The sequence below is a fragment of the Podarcis gaigeae genome (genome assembly GCF_964106915.1).
Source record: "Podarcis gaigeae genome assembly, chromosome: 17".
NCBI classification, from domain to species: Eukaryota; Metazoa; Chordata; class Lepidosauria; order Squamata; family Lacertidae; genus Podarcis; species Podarcis gaigeae.
This window is the reverse complement of record NC_139694.1, coordinates 7,001,178-7,021,095: the sequence shown is the minus strand read 5'-3', so window position 1 is coordinate 7,021,095 and position 19,918 is coordinate 7,001,178. Positions and strand designations below refer to the sequence as shown.

The window sequence follows — 19,918 nt, the reverse complement described above, 5'->3', positions numbered from 1 at the left end:
AAACAGCAATCCACAAAAAACCTGATTGTCATTTGCTCCATTCAGCAGGAAAATGCGGGTTTCCCCAGGCAGTATCACAAACTCAGATATATACAGTGGTGCCCCGCAAGACGAACGCCTCGCAAGACGAAAATCCCGCTAGACGAAAGGGTTTTCCGTTTTGGAGGCGCTTCACAAAACGAATTTCCCTATGGGGTTGCTTCACAAGACGAAAAAAATCTTGCACCCCCCCCCCGCGGTTTTTTTTCGCTTTTTTCGCCCTTTTCTTAAGCCGCTTATCAGCTGTTCCGATGATAAGCCGCTTAACAGCTGATCACTGGAAGCCGCTTGACAGCTGTAGCGCTAATCTGCTAAGCTGTCAATGGGCTTGCTTCGCAAGGCGAAAAAACCGCTAGACGAAGAGAATCGCGGAACGAATTCTTTTCGTCTAGCGAGGCACCACTGTAACCTAGGTGCCAAATGGCTCCTTAAATCAAAGTTGCACTTGCCAAGACAGAATGTCTTGTTGCCATTTTGGGGCCAGGCGGCTCTAAAGTCTTATTTTTCAAATGGTGGACTGACTGTGATTGATTCTCAATTAAACATCTGGCTAGTTCAGATGACAACCTTCAGCTGGGTTAAGAGCTTTGAGAACTTAAAACTGCTAGGTTGGAAGGAGCAGGGACCCCGAGCAACGGGAGCTCACCCCGTCACGGGGATTCGAACCGCCGACCTTCTGACTGGCAAGTCCTAGGCTCTGTGGTTTAACCCACAGCGCCACCCACGTCCAGTGCTAATTCTCTTCTGCAAATGTCCTTCTATCAAGGACTCCAGCCAGGCATACTTCTGATTCCCCTCAGCAGGAGAAAACATGAATGAAAGACGGCTGGGGAATTAGTGGGGGAGAAAGTTGAAGCATCCCACCCCACCACCAATTTTGATCTGCAAAGACCACTGCACCACCACCCCATCAGCTTAATCACTAACAGCGTTGTATTGTAATCCCTGTGTTTCCCCATAACATCCACTGCCACCATGCAGACATTTGTCCCAGGCCTAGGCCTACTGCTTGAGCCCCAAACTACCTAGAGAACATTTGTTCGAGTTCTTCCAACCCAAGTTTAGTTTGGAATGCCTAATGCATACACTGGAGAAGAACAGTTGCGCCTCCGTCACGGCAAGAGCAGCATAAGGAGGGCAACATCTGCGCCGTTCTGCACATTTGCGCCTTTCGGAAATAATGTTGAGATCTCGGCCTCTCAAGCAACGGTCGCCTTTCTGATTTATTTATACAGGACCACTTAAAGTTACAGATGATGCCTTAGTAATTGCAGACATCAGAGAGAAAGCAAATGCCATCTGAGGGAGGTTTTGACATCTATCCCAAATTACCACTTCCTTTTGAGAGGAGGCCAGTGGCTGTGGCATTAAATCAGGCCAGCTGCTAACAATATGGAACCCATATTGGGAACTATGCACATGCCACAAACCTTAAAGGACGGGATTGGGAGTGGGGGAGGCTGGAGACATGGAACAAACCCCTCGACATTACTCAAGCTCTTGCAGCCAAATGCGAAGACCCTGTGGAAGGACAGCTGCCGCGCGCCATTTTAAGAGCATCTCCCACATGACTTGCCAATCCCTCACACATTAGTGGAATTACTTAACAGAGTACAAGAGTGACTCACTTGCCTGTCCAATGTACATACAGCCAGAGCCACAGATTGCAGGAACAAAGGAGGACACTATTTCATTTCCCTGTAATAGGAAGTTTTTAATGTTTGACGTTTTATTGTGCTTTTATATGTGTTGGAAGCCGCCCAGAGTGGCTGAGGAAACCAACCAGATGGGTGAGGTATAAATAATAAAATTATTATTAAAAGTTATTCTTATTCAGTGTATCTTTGTTTTTTTAAAAAAACATACGCACATACCAAGAGCTGGCATTGGATAAGGTTATCAAAGTGAGTGATAAAAACGCAGCCTTTTAAAATTAAGGGGAGCATCTGTTGTTTGGGCTTTGATATTAAATAAAATTGTATTTGGTTTCCAGTCTCCTGGCTTGGGGTTCTTACTTCCTTGGATGCAAAAACAAAAGTCAGTCATACCTGCCTGAAAGCTCAAAGACACATTTAATCCACAGCCAAGGCTTTCAAGCAGAATTTAGCACAGCCGGGATCTGAAGAGGTACTTTAAACATGCCCAAGGGCTAGGGGCAGGCCTCATGGGATTCTCGACTTCCCTCCCCTCCTTTGAACAACAGCACACAGTATCAGAATCTGCCACTGGAAGTTCCTCTCAGTTTAATTTGCTGCATGACATGAAGGGAATCGGTTTGAGAAACCACGGGTGATGCAGAGCTAGTTGTATGAATCTTTGGTTATTGTGCCTTTTTATAGCAGTAAAGACCAGGAGCACTTTTCCACAGAATCCCGACTTCATTGCAGGTATAATCCACATGTTGCAGACTTCCCACAGTCAAGTAGCACAAGATCACAGCCTTGGTTTCAAAAGAGCACAATGAAATGTGCTTTTAGGAGAAAGGGGAGGGGTAATCTTTTGAAAATCTCATGGTGTTCACTGAGAGTGATTTCTCATCTTTATTTTTCCCCAGTCCAAATACAGTGGAACCTCAGATTTCAAGCATCTCAGAAGTGGAGCATTTCGGCTTTTGAATGCCGAAAACCCGGAAGTCTTTAGTTTTCGAATGCTTTTCGGAAGCCAAACGTGCCACGTGGCTTCCATGTTGAGTTTTCAAGACGTAAATGCTTCCAGAAATGCAGGCTTCGGTTTTTGAACGTTTTGGAAGTTGAACGGTCTTCCGGAATGGATTACACTGGAAAACCAAGGTTCCACTGTATTAGGAGTGTGTTTCAGAAAGCAATCAAAGATGTGTGACTTGGTGGATTCCAAACTACATGCAAATCTGTTTGGCTCAAGTCAACACAGGTTGGTCAGATCAACCCAGGAGATGTGAAATTTCCTTGCTGACATGCATCTCAATATGCAATTCAGGGCAGTGCGGGGGACAAAATACCTTTTTCTTTGGGGTGGTATTCAACTAAGTTTTATTCACAGCAGACCCTCAGAAATTAACGAAACTAACTTAGTCATGCTCATTCGTTTCTGTGGGTCTTCTGTGTGTAAAACTTAGAATCCAATGTTGCACACCCAGGGTCGTCCGTAGGCAAATAGAGGCCTTGAATGCAAGTAAAAGACTCCTGGACAGCTCATTGATCTTCACCACAAGCCATGCAGTTCCGGGTTCAAGCCTCCAGATTGTGCGACACATGAAAAGTGCTCCTTGAGAACCAAGGTTTCCTGTTATGCTAACAATGAGCAAGAGATTTGATTGGCTTCCTCCACTGTTTCCCCATTCTCCTGTACATGCAAAGGAACTCTAAAGCTCTCATTTCTAATTTAGAACTGCAGTTTTTCATTAATTTAAAGGGGGGGAAGGGCCTGAAATCATGTTTGGTCTTGGTTTGAACAAACCAGAGTTTCCCACATTCAAACATGATGGGGAACAGTAAATGGGAAACTCTGAACCTCCTCTGTTTGCACATGAAGAAAAGGATTTGCCACAGCCTGTTCTAGCAGGAGGAAATCGTGGTTTTGCATTACTTCTGAAACCAGAGCCCAGACAATCAATGAGATCTCGGTCTCCATTGCAACACAGTTCTGCAAAGTGCAAGGAACTGTTGAATGAGCCAGCCACAATGAGTTCCTAACATTTTTGGTCAAAAAGATAATCTAAGAGATTACAGTTCTGCAACTGTGCTCAAATTCCACTTGGGAGACCTGCGCAGAGATCGTGCAATTGTGAACATCTGGAATGCCTCGCTGGGATGTCTTAGATGTTTGGGCCTGGCTATTCACTCAATACCTGTTTTTCTTGTACAGCTTCATTTCCCAACAAGTTTGGATTCTTTAGCTGTTTTAAAAAAGAGACAGGTTATTCAAGGCCACCTTATAAACCTGCCACAAGCACAGTTTCCTTGTCAGTGAAGGATGAGTATGAATTTTTTCACTGCTAAATCAAGTCACATATTCCTAAAGGAACGGTCTTTTGCCTGTCTCAGCTTTTGAAGGATTTGCCTTTCAAGTAATGGGGAATAAATCAGTACCTAATAAAAGAACTTTCAAATATTATATATGGCACAGTGATCTAAATCCCTGAAGACAGACTCTAATCGGATCATACAAAAAGCGTTCGGGCAGTATGGAGCAATGGGTAGTGTTGGACATAGAACTGGGAAGACCTGTGTTCAGATCTCAGCTCACTGAATGCCCATGGCCAGTTATTAACTCTGCATACACACCATACATTGAAAGTACATTTAAAGCACATTCTTTCCCACAAAAGAATCCCGGGAACTGCAATTTACTGCTCAAGCAGCTACAATTCCCACTATCCCATGCAAACCATAGTTCACAGGATTCTTAGCTCTAGGGTGTGTGTGCTTTAAATGTATTGTGCGGATGCAGCCTCATAATATTGTGGTGAAGATAAAATGTGTGAGTTTGGGGTGAGGGAGATCCATTTAAAGTTCCTTGGAGGAAGGGTGACATTAAAAATGTTGTTGCTGTTGTTATTTAGTCATTTAGTCGTGTCCGACTCTTCGTGACCCCCTGGACCAGAGCACGCCAGGCACTCCTGTCTTCCACTGCCTCCTGCAGTTTGGTCAAACTCATGCTGGTAGCTTCGAAAACACTATCCAACCATCTCATCCTCTGTCGTCCCCTTCTCCTTGTGCCCTCCATCTTTCCCAACATCAGGGTCTTTTCCAGGGAGTCTTCTCTTCTCATGTGGTGGCCAAAGTATTGGAGTCTCAGCTTCAGGATCTGTCCTTCCAGTGAGCACTCAGGGCTGATTTCCTTCAGAATGGATAGGCTTGATTTTCTTGCAGTCCATGGGACTCTCTTAAAAATGTAATATGCTCTAAATCTCACAAGATTCATGGGATCTAATCAAGCATTAAAAAAATACATGTGGACCTGGAAAAAGGTCTAGGTCCTGGTAAATAATAAACACCCCTTTATTCTAAACTTCATGTACTGTGTGTGCTGCAGCGGTATCCCTTGTTCTATCTCTCTGGCTTATGCAGGACTCCTGACCTGTTAGAGCAATTATTGATTACGGAAATCTATTTATTTATTTAAATATTTTTAGATTGTCTTTCACACGGCATCCCCAGGTGGTGTACAAAAATAAAACACCCCAAAGAAATAAAACAAATAAGCCAAATTCCACATTTCCTTTTACACCTGTGAACCTTACCTCATTCCTTAGAACATATTTTTACAGTCGTACCTCATGTTGCATCCGCTTCAGGTTATGTCTCTTCAAGTTGCGTCCCGTGGCAACACGGAAGTAACTGGAACAGTTACTTCCGGGTTTTGCCGCTCGCGCATGTGCAGAAGCACTAAATCAGTTTTGTGCAGAAGCACTAAATCGCAGTTTGCACATGCACATGAGCACTAAATTGTGCAGCGCGCATGCACAGACATGCTTCAAGTTGCGGACGTGCCTCTGGGACAGGTTACAGTGGTACCTTGGGTTAAGTACTTAATTTGTTCCGGTGGTCCTTACTTAACCTGAAACTGTTCTTAACCTGAAGCACCACTTTAGCTAATGGGGCCCCCTGCGGCTGCCATGCCGCCGGAGCCCAATTTCTGTTCTTATACTGAAGCAAAGTTCTTAACCTGAAGCACTATTTCTGGCTTAGTGGAGTGTGTAACCTGAAGCGTATGTTACCTGCAGCTTATGTAACCCGAGGTACCACTGTATGTCCAAAACTCGAGGTTCCACTGTAATACCAGGAATGAGGGTGGCGCTGTGGTCTAAACCACTGAGCCTCTTGGGCTTGCCGATCGAAAGGTTGGCGGTTCGAATCCTCATGATGGAGTGAGCTCCCGTTGCTCTGTCCCAGCTCCTGCCAACCTAGCAGTTCAAAAGCATGCTAGTGCAAGTAGATAAATAGATACAACTGTGGCGGGAAGGTAAACAGTGTTTCTGTGCACTCTGGCACTCGTCACAGTGTTCTGTTGCGCCAGAAGCAGTTAGTCCTGCTGGCCACATGACCTGGAAAGCTGTCTGTGGACAAATGCCGGCTCCCTTGGCCTGAAAGCAAGATGAGTGACACAACCCCATTGTTGCCTTTGACTGGACTTAACCATCCAGGGGTCCTTTACTTTCATGACCACTTGCATTTTGGCATTGCCTGCCAGGCTGCCCCACTCCCCCCCCCCCACTCGGCACTTTCTGGGCACTAGAAAAGCCAGAGAGATCTCACTGCCACAACTGGGGCGGAAGCAGATAAAACTTCGCTTTGTAGTTCTCCTTTGTAATAGTTAACACTGAGGAAGTCCACTCCTACAAAAGTTAGCAGAAATATCATCAAAAGTCCCCGAACAGGAAAATAAGGAAAGTTCCATTGTTGGATCTGTGTCTTCAGAGTTCAGAGAAACTTTGCTCAATGGTTAAGAGAAGAATTCAACTTTTCTCTTTTTAAAAAAAATGTCTTTGGTCTCAGACAAAAATAAAATTCTAACAAATGCCTCATTCATATCTTAATAGCGCAATACCTTAATAGCGCAATAATAGCGCAGATTTATTTTCAAGAAATGTTACTCTATAGCCTTTTTCCATCTTGTGTCCTGAGTGAACATTTATTATCACGGCTAAATAGCCAGCGTGTGTCTTGAGGGGGATTTAACCTGGGTCTTTTCACTCATAGTGACACTCTAACCACTACACCACACTGCCTCTCACAGGACTTCAGCTTTGTCTGACATTCACTCATTTCTTTTCTGAAGCTGTGCTACATATCCAGATGCTCTAGAATTTCACTAACCTGCCAATGGCACTGCACTTTAAAGTAAAATTTAAGTCCACACTTAAAACCACACACACACTGCAATATGAATGAATATTTCCAATGTAATCACTCACTTCCCTGAAAGAATTAAGTGTTTCCAGTCAGTGACTCAAAAGGTAGACGACTGACACGGCAATAAATATTTTATCAGAGCTTTAATCTTCCTTCACCCTGACAAGGTGATTTATTTTGGAATTACATGCAGACAGGACGTAATTTATCGCCTTAAAAATGTGCCACCACCCAATACTTTCATGTTCTGCTCCCCAAGACACGTGGGTTTATACCATTTGCCACGTGCGATATCCACAGGGAACCCCAACTAGCGCCAAGCCCCATTGAAAAGAATGAGAGATGAGTGCAAGAGAGTTGTCATGTGTGCCCCATTCATTTCAATGGGGCTTGCACAGGAGGGTCTTCCCCACTGAATCTGTGCCCCAAGCTCGCACTGATGCAGAATATATATACAGTCATACCTCGGGTTGAGCGTGTTCGAGTTGCGCTCCGCGTTACTTCCGGGTTTTGCCGCTTGAGCTGCGCATATGCTCAAAATGACATCACACGCATGCGCAGAAGCGGCGAAAAGCGACACGCATGGGCGCAGACGTGCCATCGCTAGATACGTTTGCTTCTGGATGCGAACGGGGCTCTGGAACGGATCCTATTTGTATCCAGAGGTACCACTGTACTGTATTTCCTATTAGTCCTGCAACATTCTTTCCTTTCCTTTCCTTGCCATGGACCTTTTCTTTCTTCTTTTTAAAAAGAGACTACTGGAGACCTTTTCAAAAATTGTGTTCCTTAAATCAGGGGTGAGGAGCTTATGATGTTCTAAATGTTCTTGGAGCCCCAGGCAGCATGGGGATGGGAATAGCAGCTCAATAACATATATAGAGGGAAACAAATTTCCCCATCTATGCCTTAAATCTCAAAAGGAATCTTTTTTCCCCCCGTTTTACAATTAAAAAAAACCAAACGATCACAGCCCATTCTTTTATGAAGACCTCTTCCTGATGCTCCCTCACGTAGCCTGGTCTCCTTTTCTGCCCCACTCCCTACCAGTGATGGTTCCAGATATTGGGGAGTGAGTGGGGAGTATAAGATGCCTTCAAAAGCCCATTCAGGCTACAATCACACCGTGCATTTAAAGCACTATGCCACTGCTTTAAACATTCGTGGCTTCCTCAGAAGAATCCTGGGAACTGCAATTCTCCGAAGGGTTTAGCAATCAATCCTTCTTCCTAGGAAACTGTAAATTCTATCTCTGCGGGAGAGTAAGGGCCTCCTCACAGCTCTCTGCAGCCTTAAAAACCTGCAGCTCCCAGAATTCCTTGAATATTTAAAGTGGCATCATAGTACTTTAAATGTATGGTGTGAATGTGGCCCGTGCAGCTCTCACCGGTGTTTAGGGCTGCCTCCGCCTCCCTTCTGCACCTCACTGGCAGCAGTTCGTTAAAGACAACACAAGGCATGACATCACAGCATTTCCACCAATCCTGCAAGCGCCAGCTAACCAAGTGGTGTGATGTCAGGGAAATATTGAGCACTATGACATCAATATGACAAATGAACATCACTGGGGAGATGGAACTCTGCAGCCGATATACATTCACAGTAATGTATAGTTAAGCTGTTCAGCAGCAATCTTTAAGCAGAGACGCGTCTCTTTAAACTGCTGTAAAACCAGGGCTTTTTTTCAGCTGTGGGAACTCAGTTCTGGCACCTCTCAGGTAGGCACCACTGCCATTAAAAGAGAGCGAGGAAGGTGTTTATAGTGAGTTCCGGCACCTCTTTTCCTAAAACAATAGCACTGCATAAAACACTCAGGCTACAATCCATTGAACTGCATAGGATTTAACCCCAGGTATTCAGAGTGGGGGACACAGGTGGCGCTGTGGGTTAATCCACAGAGCCTAGGACTTGCCGATCAGAAGGTCGGCGGTTCGAATCCCAGCGACGGGGTGAGCTCCCGTTGCTCAGTCCCTGCTCCTTCCAACCTAGCAGAAAGCATGTCAAAGTGCAAGTAGATAAATAGGTACCACTCTGGCGGGAAGGTAAACGGCGTTTCCATGCGCTCGCTGCTCTGGTTCGCCAGAAGCGGCTTAGTCATGCTGGCCACATGACCCAGAAGCTGTATGCCGGCTCCCTCGGCCAAGAAAGCGAGATGAGCGCCGCAACCCCAGAGTCGGTGACGACTGGACCTAATGGTCAGGGGTCCCTTTACCTTCTTATTGTGGGTGGACAAGGTAAAGGGCTGCACTGTTAACTAGCTTCTTTAAAGAAATACATAAATGTATATTAATGACGGTACAGCATATTGCCTAGGAGATGGCCTCACATGTCCCTGCTCCAAATCTTGCTTCTGCTATGAGCTAATCAGCCGCAAGCCATTTTTCTTGGCCTCAGCCCTCCACTTGTAACACAGAGGAAATATTACTGGCCTACCTTGAGGGATTGTTGGAAGGACAGCAGTAATGTAATTGCTGCATGTGTATTGCTTTGGACACTAAAGTGCAATGTAAGGTATAAAATGTAAAAGGTAAAGGACCCCTGGACAGTTAAGTCCAGTTAAAGACAACTATGGGGTTGTGGCGCTCATCTCGCTTTCAGGCCGAGGGAGCCGGCGTTTGTCCACAGACAGCTTTTCGGGTCATGTGGCCAGCCTGACTAAATCGCTTCTGGCGCACGGAACACCGTGACAAGTGCCAGAGCGCACAGAAACACCGTTTACCTTCCCGCCACAGCGATACCTATTTATCTACTTGCACTGGTGTGCTTTCGAACTGCTAGGTTGGCAGGAGCTGGGACAGAACAATGGGAACTCACCCCGTCACAGGGATTCGAACCGCCAACCTTCTGATCGGCAATCCTAAGAGGCTCAGTGGTTTAGACCACAGTGCCATCTGTGCAATGTAAGTGCTAACTAGTAGTGCTAGTAGTAACAGCAGCAATAATATATTTCTTACCACCCACCAGTGTTAGTGAATAAAAAGTCACTGCTATAGTGTGAGGCCACCCAAAAGGGATTAGAACTACGTACAGAAGATCGGAAGCTTTTTAAACTGCAGGAACCTTCCCACACGCCTTTGTCTGTTGTGAAACCTCTCGACATCAGCCAAGCCACAGAGTCCCCTGCGTATGGCAAGAGGATCCTGGGGCAAGCTCTAGCATGAACACTCGGCTTGTGTGGGGTGGCAGCCACCCCACTGTTGCCCCATACAAACCAAAAGAGCATCCGCGAACACACCCGACACTTCCGCATGGCAGCACGTCAGAAGAATGTTAATGGCTACCAGCCTGTTGCTCCAGCAGTTTTCCCAGTTTGCTCCAGTAGTGCTAGCTAGCTACTTCCAGGCACATACTTCAGAATTCTGGTTTTCAGTTTTCAAATCAGCCTTCCACAGTGTGAAGTTTCAGACTACAGTGGTACCTCGGGTTACAAACGCTTCGGGTTACAAACGACAACTCCGCCAACCCGGAAGTAGTACCTCAGGTTGAGAACTTTACTTCAGGATGAGAACAGAAATTGCGCGGCGGCAGCAGTAGTGGAAGGCCCCATTAGTGGTACTTCAGGTTAAGAACGGACCTCCAGAACGAATTAAGTTCTTAACCAGAGGTACCACTGTAATAACTCTGTACAGCTGTACCTCGAGTTACAAACGCCTCAGGTTACAAACACTTCAGGCTATAAACTCCGCCAACCTGGAAGAGTTACCTCGAGTTGAGAACTTTCCCTCGGCATGAGAATGGAAATAGTGTGCTGGCGGCACAGCAGCAGCTAGAGGCCCCATTAGCGAAAGCACGCCTCTAGTTAAGAACAGTTTCAAGTTAAGAATGGACCTCTGGAACGAATTAAGTTCATAACTAGAGGTACCATTGTACAACTCTCAATGGTCCTAGCCAGCCACAGCCCTATCAATGATCTGGGCTCCGTGTCTCTCAGCAAAGGCTTGCCTCTCCATTGACTGCAACCTTCCACTGAGGACTGACTTCGAAATTCTTTAACAGCTCAAACAGCACTGGCATTAACTTCAAGCAGGACCTCTTGCAGAGTGGGCTCTGAAATTAAGATAATGTGGGAACCCAGCAAGTGTTATTTCCAGTGTTGGAGTTGGAGTTCCACCATTGCAGGATGATGATCTGATATTCAAATTCCAGTCTGATTCCCTTCCATTAATTTCAGGCAGGGAAACAAATATTTAGCAGCAGGATGTGTAACTCTTGTGCAAGCTTGCTAGAAAGGGGACACACATTCAAATATGCATCCAGATGTGGATCCCATTGAAAGCAGGAGCTTCCATGTTCAGGGCGACACTGGCTTTCCAGCTGCAATTTCTAAAAGAAAGCGTATCCAAGATACTCTACAGATTTTCCTAGATAACTGATGTGAGAGGATACAAAGAGCAGAAAGCTCCCCAAAAATAAAGGGCCAGATTTTGCACATCTGAAACACTGCAGCTGCTGGGACAGGATGTAAATTGGGAAGCTTTAATAAATAAAATGCATGCTAATATTTTCACCAAGGAACTCTGGAAAGACTTCTGTAGTAGACCATGACTTCTAGAATGCACAAAACACAGAGCTATAGATTAGATCCATTTCCCTTGACCAGAAATGGGGAGCCACCAGCATTCCAGATGTTTTTGGAGTCCCAGCCAAGATGCCCAATGGCCAAGGATGATGGCAGCTGGAATCCATTCACATCTGGAAGGTGATAGGTTCCCTGTTCCTGCCCTGGACAAAAATCACCAGTTTTAAAACTACTTGTCTCTCTTTCCACATCAGCAGTACAGTGTTCACAGCTCCAGAAAGGGACTGCATCTTCACCTCCAGGCCAGTTTGGACATTGATGTCCTAGACCTATAGGCGATTGCAACATTTGGTAAACATGTAGAAATACTTCTGAACAAAGCAGATGCTTACTGCTTATGCCTCTAGCGTTTGCTTGCTTTGATATGATACCTTCCCTCTGCAAGAGCCCAGCAACATAAATATGTTGCAACCGATAACAGTCCTTTCAACTTTGATCTCTGCCTTACCTCTACAACCGAGTTTCTTCCTCTATTTACGCATATTTCTATCAAACTTATCGCCATCTGCTTCTCCCTTGCTTTTTTTATCTGGTCTGACTCCCAAACCTCCATGACTGCTGGATACAATTAAGCGATCGTGTGCACACAGTCCAAATATTTACATCCACTTGAGCCCTCTAAAAATATGTGTGCACATGTTTGTCCCACCCCACCCCAAAAAACAGAGCAATGTAAAATGATTGGGGAGGAGGTGGCAGGGTATGAGCCACATAAGCTCAGTGCCTGAGCAGATGCTTTGTATCAGGCATAGGCAAACTCGGCCCTCCAGATGTTTTGGGACTACAACTCCCATCATCCCTAGTGAACAGGACCAAGGGTCAGGGATGATGGGAGTTGTAGTCCCAAAACATCTGGAGGGCCGAGTTTGCCTATGCCTGCTTTGTATGCAGAAAGACCTGGATTCAATCTCCTACGGAAGGATCTCAAGGGAAACCTTGCAGGCAACTCTAGAAATGCTGTCAGTCAAAGCCCTGAGCATCAGATGCCATGTGGAGTTACAGGAGGATTATTGGGCAAGAAATACAGGTCACATTCTCCTTGCACAGAGGATGGTGGTTAAAGGTCCAGCAAACCCAGATGTAGAAAGCACAGAGGATGACTACTTGGGAACAAAGAGTTTAAGAAAGGAACTGAAAACATTGCAGCACCATTATACAAATCTATGGTGCGACAGTTCTGGTCACCTCCTCTTCAAAAGGATATTGTAGAGTTGGAAAAGTTTCAGAGCGACTCCCCAAGAGGAAAGGTTGAAGTGTTTGGGAGGTTTTCCTTTAGAGGAAAAGGTGAGTAAGAAACGACACGATAAAAGTTCATCATTCTATGTATGGCCTTCAGAAAGTAGGCAGAGAAAGGTTCTTGTCCTTCTCTCGTAACGCTGGTGATCGTGAACATCCAATAAAATTGAATGTTGGAGGATTCAGGGCAAATGAAAGAAAGGACTTCTTCATGCAGCACACAGTTAACCTATGGAACTCACTGCCACGGGAGGCAGTGGTGGCAAACAACTTGGATGGCTTTTTGAAAAGATGAACCAAATTCATGGAGGCTGTCAATGGCTACTAGCCATGATGGCTACTCTCTGCCTCTATGATCCGAGGCTGCAATGCTTCTGAATAACATTTGCTGGAAGTTGCAGGAGGGGAGAGTGCTCTTTTGTTTAGGCCCTGCTTTCTCATCTGGGTGGCCACTGTGAGAACAGGATGCTGGGCTAGATGAAGAAGAAGAAGAGTAGAAGAGTTTGGATTTGATATCCCGCCTTTAACTCCCCTTAAGGAGTCTCCAAGCGACTAACATTCTCCTTTCCCTTCCTCCCCCACAGCAAACGCTCTGTGAGGTGAGTGGGGCTGAGAGACTTCAAAGAAGTGTGACTGCCCAAGGTCACCCAGCAGCTGCATGTGGAGGAGCAGGGAAGCAAACCCGGTTCCCCAGATTACGAGTCCACCGCTCTTAACCACTACACCACACTTGCTCCACTGGCTTGATCCAGCAAGCTCTTCTTATGTTCTAAGGACCTCAGAGGTGCACTGGAAATGTTCTGTTTAGCCCAATGCATTTTGAGGCTCATGACTCTGAAAGGGAAATTAAATGCAACTCGCTTAACAACTCCAAAACTCCTAACATTAAAAAGCCACATGCACCATGAGAAATGAACATCAAAAACTAAAGTGCAACATACAGTGGTACCTCGGGTTAAGTACTTAATTCATTCCGGAGGTCCGTACTTAACCTGAAACTGTTCTTAACCTGAAACACCACTTTAGCTAATGGGGCCTCCTGCTGCCACCACGCTGCCGGAGCACGATTTCTATTCTCATCCTGAAGCAAAATTCTTAACCTGAAGCACTATTTCTGGCTTAGTGGAGTCTGTAACCTGAAGCATATGTAACCTAAAGCGTATGTAACCCGAGGTACCACTGTATCTGTGTTTTTCAGATATGAGTTATTGATGCTAACTGAATTTTTATATTCTTTTACTTTTAGAGAGTCCTTGAAGAAGGGTTGTAAGAGTGTCGTCTTCTTCATCCAGCCCTGTGCATGAACTGGGGTGGGTCACAGGACTCCCCAGAATCCTTTGCAACACAGCAGACATGCAACAGTTCCTCAGCAGATAAGTCAATGTGGAATGGGTTTCCCTGAAGGCACAACATATGTTTCTCAAAGAAATAAATGTCAAAAAGGAATTAAGAGACCCTTCCCTAAAGCTGCTCCTTGGATCCTCCTCAAGCAGTGATGAAACCGTCCATTACTTCAGATGGTTTCAGAGTTATCTGCATGATTATCACCTTTTGAAGTCACCTGAATCATCAGGACCAACAGGCCACAAAACTCCCTCTCCTGGGATATAAGCATGTTTTGAAAACTTCAGATTTGAACCTCAAAAGTCCAGGGCTGGGACTGTGAACAGTCCTCTTCAAATATGCCCCTGATTCTAAGGTTTTCCTTAAACTGCAAGAGATTACATGTGCCAGTTTACCATAATACCCAAACCAATTAAATCATTTCTCTCTTACGTTTGCTGGCACAAAAATTATACACAATCATGCGACAGCAGACCTACCCTTAAAAAGCCTGGGTGCTCACACCTTTAAAAAAAAAAACCATCCCTGAACAGAGAGCGTCAGTACTGACTCAAGCAGTTAGAAATGCTTTGCATATGACTCAGGTTATTGCCGTACAAACAAGCCCTATTTCCTTAGTGCTTTATCTGAGGGATTAAAATGTCTTTTCTCTTTTACAGATCTGAAAACACAGCCACTATCTGTTGCATGCCCTTGACACAATTGCAGGGAGTCATGCTGGCTTTCAGTTGGCCAGATATAAAAAGCGGCTGAGTCACAGGGCAATTTGTCCTCCTAGACAGAAAAGGCCAAGGAATCACTGGCCATATACCATTCTCCCTCACCCTTCCTGTCCCCCTAAGACTGTCTTAAGGGCTGACCAGAGTAACCCTAGCATCTCGGGCTCTGTGTGGTCGGAAAGTTCTGAATTCACACCTATCCAATCACATTGCAAAGGAAGACAAAACTGGCAACAACTGTAATTTACCCATCACAAAACTAGAACAGTCGCTCAAAGACCTGCTAAGCCTGAAATGTCTAGGTCTGGTTCCCAAGCTGAGATGCAGCACCTTCGTGAAAAGAAATGCCACTTAGAAGCTCTGCTGTTAACATGGGTCCCCCGGAAAAGAGAGAAAGGAAAGACAAATACCGTATTTTTTGCTCTATAAGACTCACTTTTTCCCTCCTAAAAAGTAAGGCGAAATGTGTGTGCGTCTTATGGAGTGAATGCAGGCTGCACAGCTATCCCAGAAGCCAGAACAGCAAGAGGGATTGCTGCTTTCACTGCGCAGTGATCCCTCTTGCTGTTCTGGCTTCTGAGATTCAGAATATTTTTTTTCTTGTTTTCCTCCTCCAAAAACTAGGTGCGTCTTGTGGTCTGGTGCGTCTTATAGAGAGAAAAATACGGTAGTTGAAGTGCTCTCTCTTGCTTAAGGAACAGATGCAGCCAGAGGAGGGCTGGGTCAATAAACAAGCCACACATGTGTGCACACACTACACAATAGAGTTTCTAGGTTTGACAGCTGTGTAATAGGTTCCGGCGGCTGGAAGTGTCTGGGTGGGTGTAACAGACTTAATAACCAGCACCTACTTTAAGAAAGTGCGCTTGGGAGAAAACTGACATCTCTGCTTTGAATGCTCCACCTTTTCTCACTTGAAAAGAAAGCGAAGAACAATAAAGGGAACTAGTCACTAATGCTCAGAAATTGCCACTGCTAAATGAGCAGCTGTTCCTCGCCAGTTATGATTGTTTGAATTGTATTTGTTGAAAATATATATACAGTGGTACCTCGGGTTGCAAATGCACCAGGTTACATACGCTTCAGGTTACAGACTCTGCTAACCCAGAAATAGTACCTCGGGTTAAGGACTTTGCTTCAGGATGAGAACAGAAATTGTGCTCCGGTGGCACAGCAGCATCGGGAGGCCCCATTAGCTAAAGTGGTGCTTCAGGTTAAGAACAGTTTCAGGTTAAGAACAGACCTCCAGAATGAATTAAGTACTTAACCCAAGGTACCACTGTGCATATATTTAAAAGCAGATCCTTAAATACAGAAGTCTCTATTCCAGCACAAAGGCAACAACTGTCGCCTGTCTAATGCACACTGCTCCACAGAACTGATGCATGCAAATAGAGGAGTTTAGCTGGGTGACCCAGCATGTGAGATAGAGGATAGTATGCTAGTCCTGGGCAGGGAAGGTTATGGCTATATATCCTGACTCAGCCACGAGCTTGCAGGATAGGCCTGGGAAAAAGTCACCACCTCTCTGCCTAAGCTACCCAACAGCAATTGTGAAGATCACTTGGGACAAACCGTGTCAGTTCCTCAAGGAAAGAGGGTTACTAGACTGATAAAATACAGAGACAGATTATTTCCCCGTCTGTTCTACACAATGAGCTGCAAGGAAACCTCACCAAGCAGAGCCCCTTCTTTGAGCAAGTTGGGGTCTTTCTATGTTCAAAAGCCACAATAGGTTATTGGTGTTGTAACTGGTCTGTCATAAGCAGAGAGTCTCTGAATACATTCCCTACCACGTTAATCCCCTCTGTTCATCCCTGTCTGGTCGGTATCACTTTTATGTTCCAGAGTGTGCCTCCCATGCCACTGACACTAGATAAGACTGCAACAGCGAGAGGCGGATACACAGCGCTGGTTCAAACAAGCATGCCAATCATCTGATGAAAGCCACAACAAGGAGGGCGGATTTACACATACAAATGGGCACCCAACAGAGTTATCACCACGGAATGGTTCTTTCACATCGCCTCAAATGCTCTGCTTTTCAACAGGAGGTCTTCCATCCAGCTGCCATTCAAGAAGAGCAGGGTCACGTATGCAAGTCGCCCTGTGACTATGCACGTGCGAATGAGCCATCACTAAAGACACCACCCCCAGATGGAAGCAACTTGAATGAAATATGCGGGGGGGGCAGGTGCCCTGCATAATCGATCACGTGACGCAGCACACACGCACGCACACACTATTGGAATGGCAATGCCCATCAACTTGGGGGGGAAGGGGGCTCAAATATTTTATTGGGGTGGCGGCGAAGGCACCTCGGCCCCTAGTTGTTCCTATGGACGGAAGCTTCCGAGTCACCTCACTCCCCACCTGCCAATCAACAAGCGCGCCGCGATGGGGGAAGGAATGCACGTGTGAATCAGCGCCAGGTGCGGAGACCTCAAGCGCCTCTACCACCCTCGCGAACCAGGCAGACGGGTTTCCACCAGGCTGACAAGCTCACTTACTTTCTCCTTCTTGGTGCCGGAGCCGCCACTGCCGCCGCCGCCGCCCTCCGCTTGCTCGGGGCACTTGTTGAGTTTCTTGCGTCCGCTTCCCGACGGGCTCCAGGTGACTGGGGACCCGCTGCCGCCGCCGCCGCTGCCCTTGCCCCCCTCGCCGCTTTCGATCTTGATCAGCCGGTGCTTGGGCGAGATGTACTTGACGGCGGCGGCGGCGGCGTCGGGCGGCGTGGCCGCTCTCCGCTCGCTGTGGCTGCGGAAGAGCTGCGGCGAAGCGGACGCCACCGCCGGGCTGCTGCCGGTGCCGCCGCCGCCCTCTCCGCCGCAGCACGACGCCGACGAGAAGGGCTTGGGGCCGGCGGCGGCGGGCGGCTCCACCAGCAGCTCCTCGGGCGCGCAGTACTCGGCGCGGCAGAGCGCTCTCAGCTTGCGCAGCGACGAGCCGGGCCCGCTGTAGGGGTCTTCGAAGTCTCGCTCCTTTTGCGCGCGGTAGGCGCGCAGCAGGTCGCTGGTGTCGTGGCGCGGGAAGCACGGCGAGGTGTGGTGGTGGCTGTGGTGGTGGTGATGGTGGCCGTGGTGCCCTGCGCCGCCCGCGCCCGCCGTGCCGTTGCGCTTGTCCCGGTAGTCCGGCCTGGGCGGCTGCGGGGGGCTCTTGGTCTTGTTGTTGCCCAGGCTGAAGTACTTATTCAGCCATTTGGCCATGGCGACGAGGGGACACCATGGAGACGCCTCGGGAACCGGTCGCCGCTCAGGGCTGCGCGCAGCCGTGGCCACCGCCGCTGCCGCTGCTGCCTCTCTCCGGCTCGGGCTGCGCTCCCTCCATGGGAAGCCGGCGCCACCGCTCCGCCGCCCGCGCCACAAACTTTTCCTCGGCGCGCTCGCCCTGCGCGCCGGGGAAAGCGCCGTGCGTCCTCCTGCCCGAGCTCCGGTTCGCTCTCGGCTCGCCTCCCGGGCGCCGCTCGCCCAGCCTCGGCGGAACTTTGCCGAGTTGCCACAGCTGGGGCCTGACGCACGCAGGCGCGGCTCCGCCTTGGCCGACCGGCCGCCCTGCCCTCCGCGCCGGGGCTGCCCGAGACTCTCTCTGCGCCTTCGCCGCCGTCGCCTGGCGCTCTCTGTCTCTCTCTCCCTGGCGCGCGCACGGCGCTCGCTTGCTGCAGCTTGGCCTGCGCTCAGCGCGCACCGGCGGCGGGGAGGCGCCTCTTGCACCGAGAGCCACCCCCTTCCTCGTGGCGGCGGCGGCGGCGAAGGGAAGAGGCCGGACCAATGAGCTGCCTGGCTGGGTGCGCTTTTTCGCCAGCCAGTGGGTTTGCTTCGTTGCTGTTGGAAGGGATTTCCAGCACCTCCCTGCCGAAAGGCTGTTGGCCACCCGCTGCCACTGCAGGTCTCCGGGATATCTCTCTCTCTCTCTCTCTCTCTCTCTCTCTCTCTCTCTCTCTCTCTCTCTCTCTCTCTCTGGTGGAATGTAAACCTGCTCTTTTGGCAGTTGTGCTTCTGTGCTATATTCAGATGAACAATTTCTTTACCGGCATTGAACTCGAAGTACTGACTCTGCCAAGTTGGATGTATACAACACTGATTGGCTAGCATCTGTGACCGCCAAAACCTCTGCCCAGATCCACAGAGTAAAGGTAAAGGTACCCCTGACCATTAGGTCCAGTCTCGGACAACTCTGGGGTTGCAGCGCTCATCTCGCTTTATTGGCCGATGGAGACGGCGTACAGCTTCCGGGTCATGTGGCCAGCATGACTAAGCCGCTTCTGGCGAACCAGAGCAGCGCACAGAAATGCCGTTTACCTTCCCCCCGGAGCAGTACCTATTTATCTACTTGCACTTTGACGTGCTTTTGAACTGCTAGATGGGCAGGAGATGGGACCGAAAAACAGGAGCTCACCCCTTCATGGGGATTCGAACCGCTGACCTTCCGAACGGCAAGCTCAGTGGTTTAGACCACAGTGCCACCCACAGAGTGGCCTTGCTATTTATTTAAAAAACTAAAACAATGGAAGAAAAATTCCTTCAAGTGATATTCCATTAAAAAGATATTTTAAAGGCAGTCAGTCTGCATTGCAGGATGCTTGGTTAGGTGAGATAGATGCTGAAATAAACAGCAGTTGGATCACTGATGAGTATCAGTGCACTTTAAGCAGGAAGGGGCCTTGCTTTCTCCATGCATGGAGAGCAGTGCACATACTTCTTCTCTGGCGATCACTCGTGGCCGAGTAAAATTGTCTTCCATAAACACGGTTTTAACAGTGAGTCCGTAAGTGACTGTGGAGGCCAATTCTAGATCCACACATCCTTCCACATAGGTTTCTGGGTGGGAGTTGATGAGGGTTTGCCAAGCATGCCTTCCTCTTAGCACATTTCTCCCTTGCGTCCAGTGGCATAGCGGGGGGTGTGTGCAGGGGGGGCCGGCCGCACCGGGCGCAACATCTGGGGGGGGGCGCTCGCACTCGCAGCTCTCTGCCCCTACCTGGCTCACTCACTCTCTCTCACTGCAGTGTTGGCTGTGCGAATCCAATCCGAGCCGCCGGGTCGCCGCCCACTGTGGAGGGGGGGTGCCAGGCATGCGGTGCGGAGAGAGAGAGAGAGAGGGACTATCTGGGGGAGGGACAGTGCAGCGGCCGCCCAGCGCAGCGCTAAGCGCGGGAGAGAACCACACCA

At 48.0% G+C, this 19,918-nt stretch overlaps 1 protein-coding gene across 1 annotated transcript in view; it reads right to left on the bottom strand.

The window, feature by feature from the left end:
• Positions 1-18,573, bottom strand: part of SHB (SH2 domain containing adaptor protein B) — a 162,688-nt gene extending 144,115 nt beyond the window's left edge. The window contains exon 1 of the mRNA XM_083719217.1: positions 17,261-18,573. Within this exon, the coding sequence (XP_083575343.1) occupies positions 17,261-17,956 (696 nt within the window). The 5' untranslated portion in view covers positions 17,957-18,573. The remainder of the gene's footprint in view (positions 1-17,260) is intronic.
• Between the last annotated feature and the right edge of the window lie 1,345 nt (positions 18,574-19,918).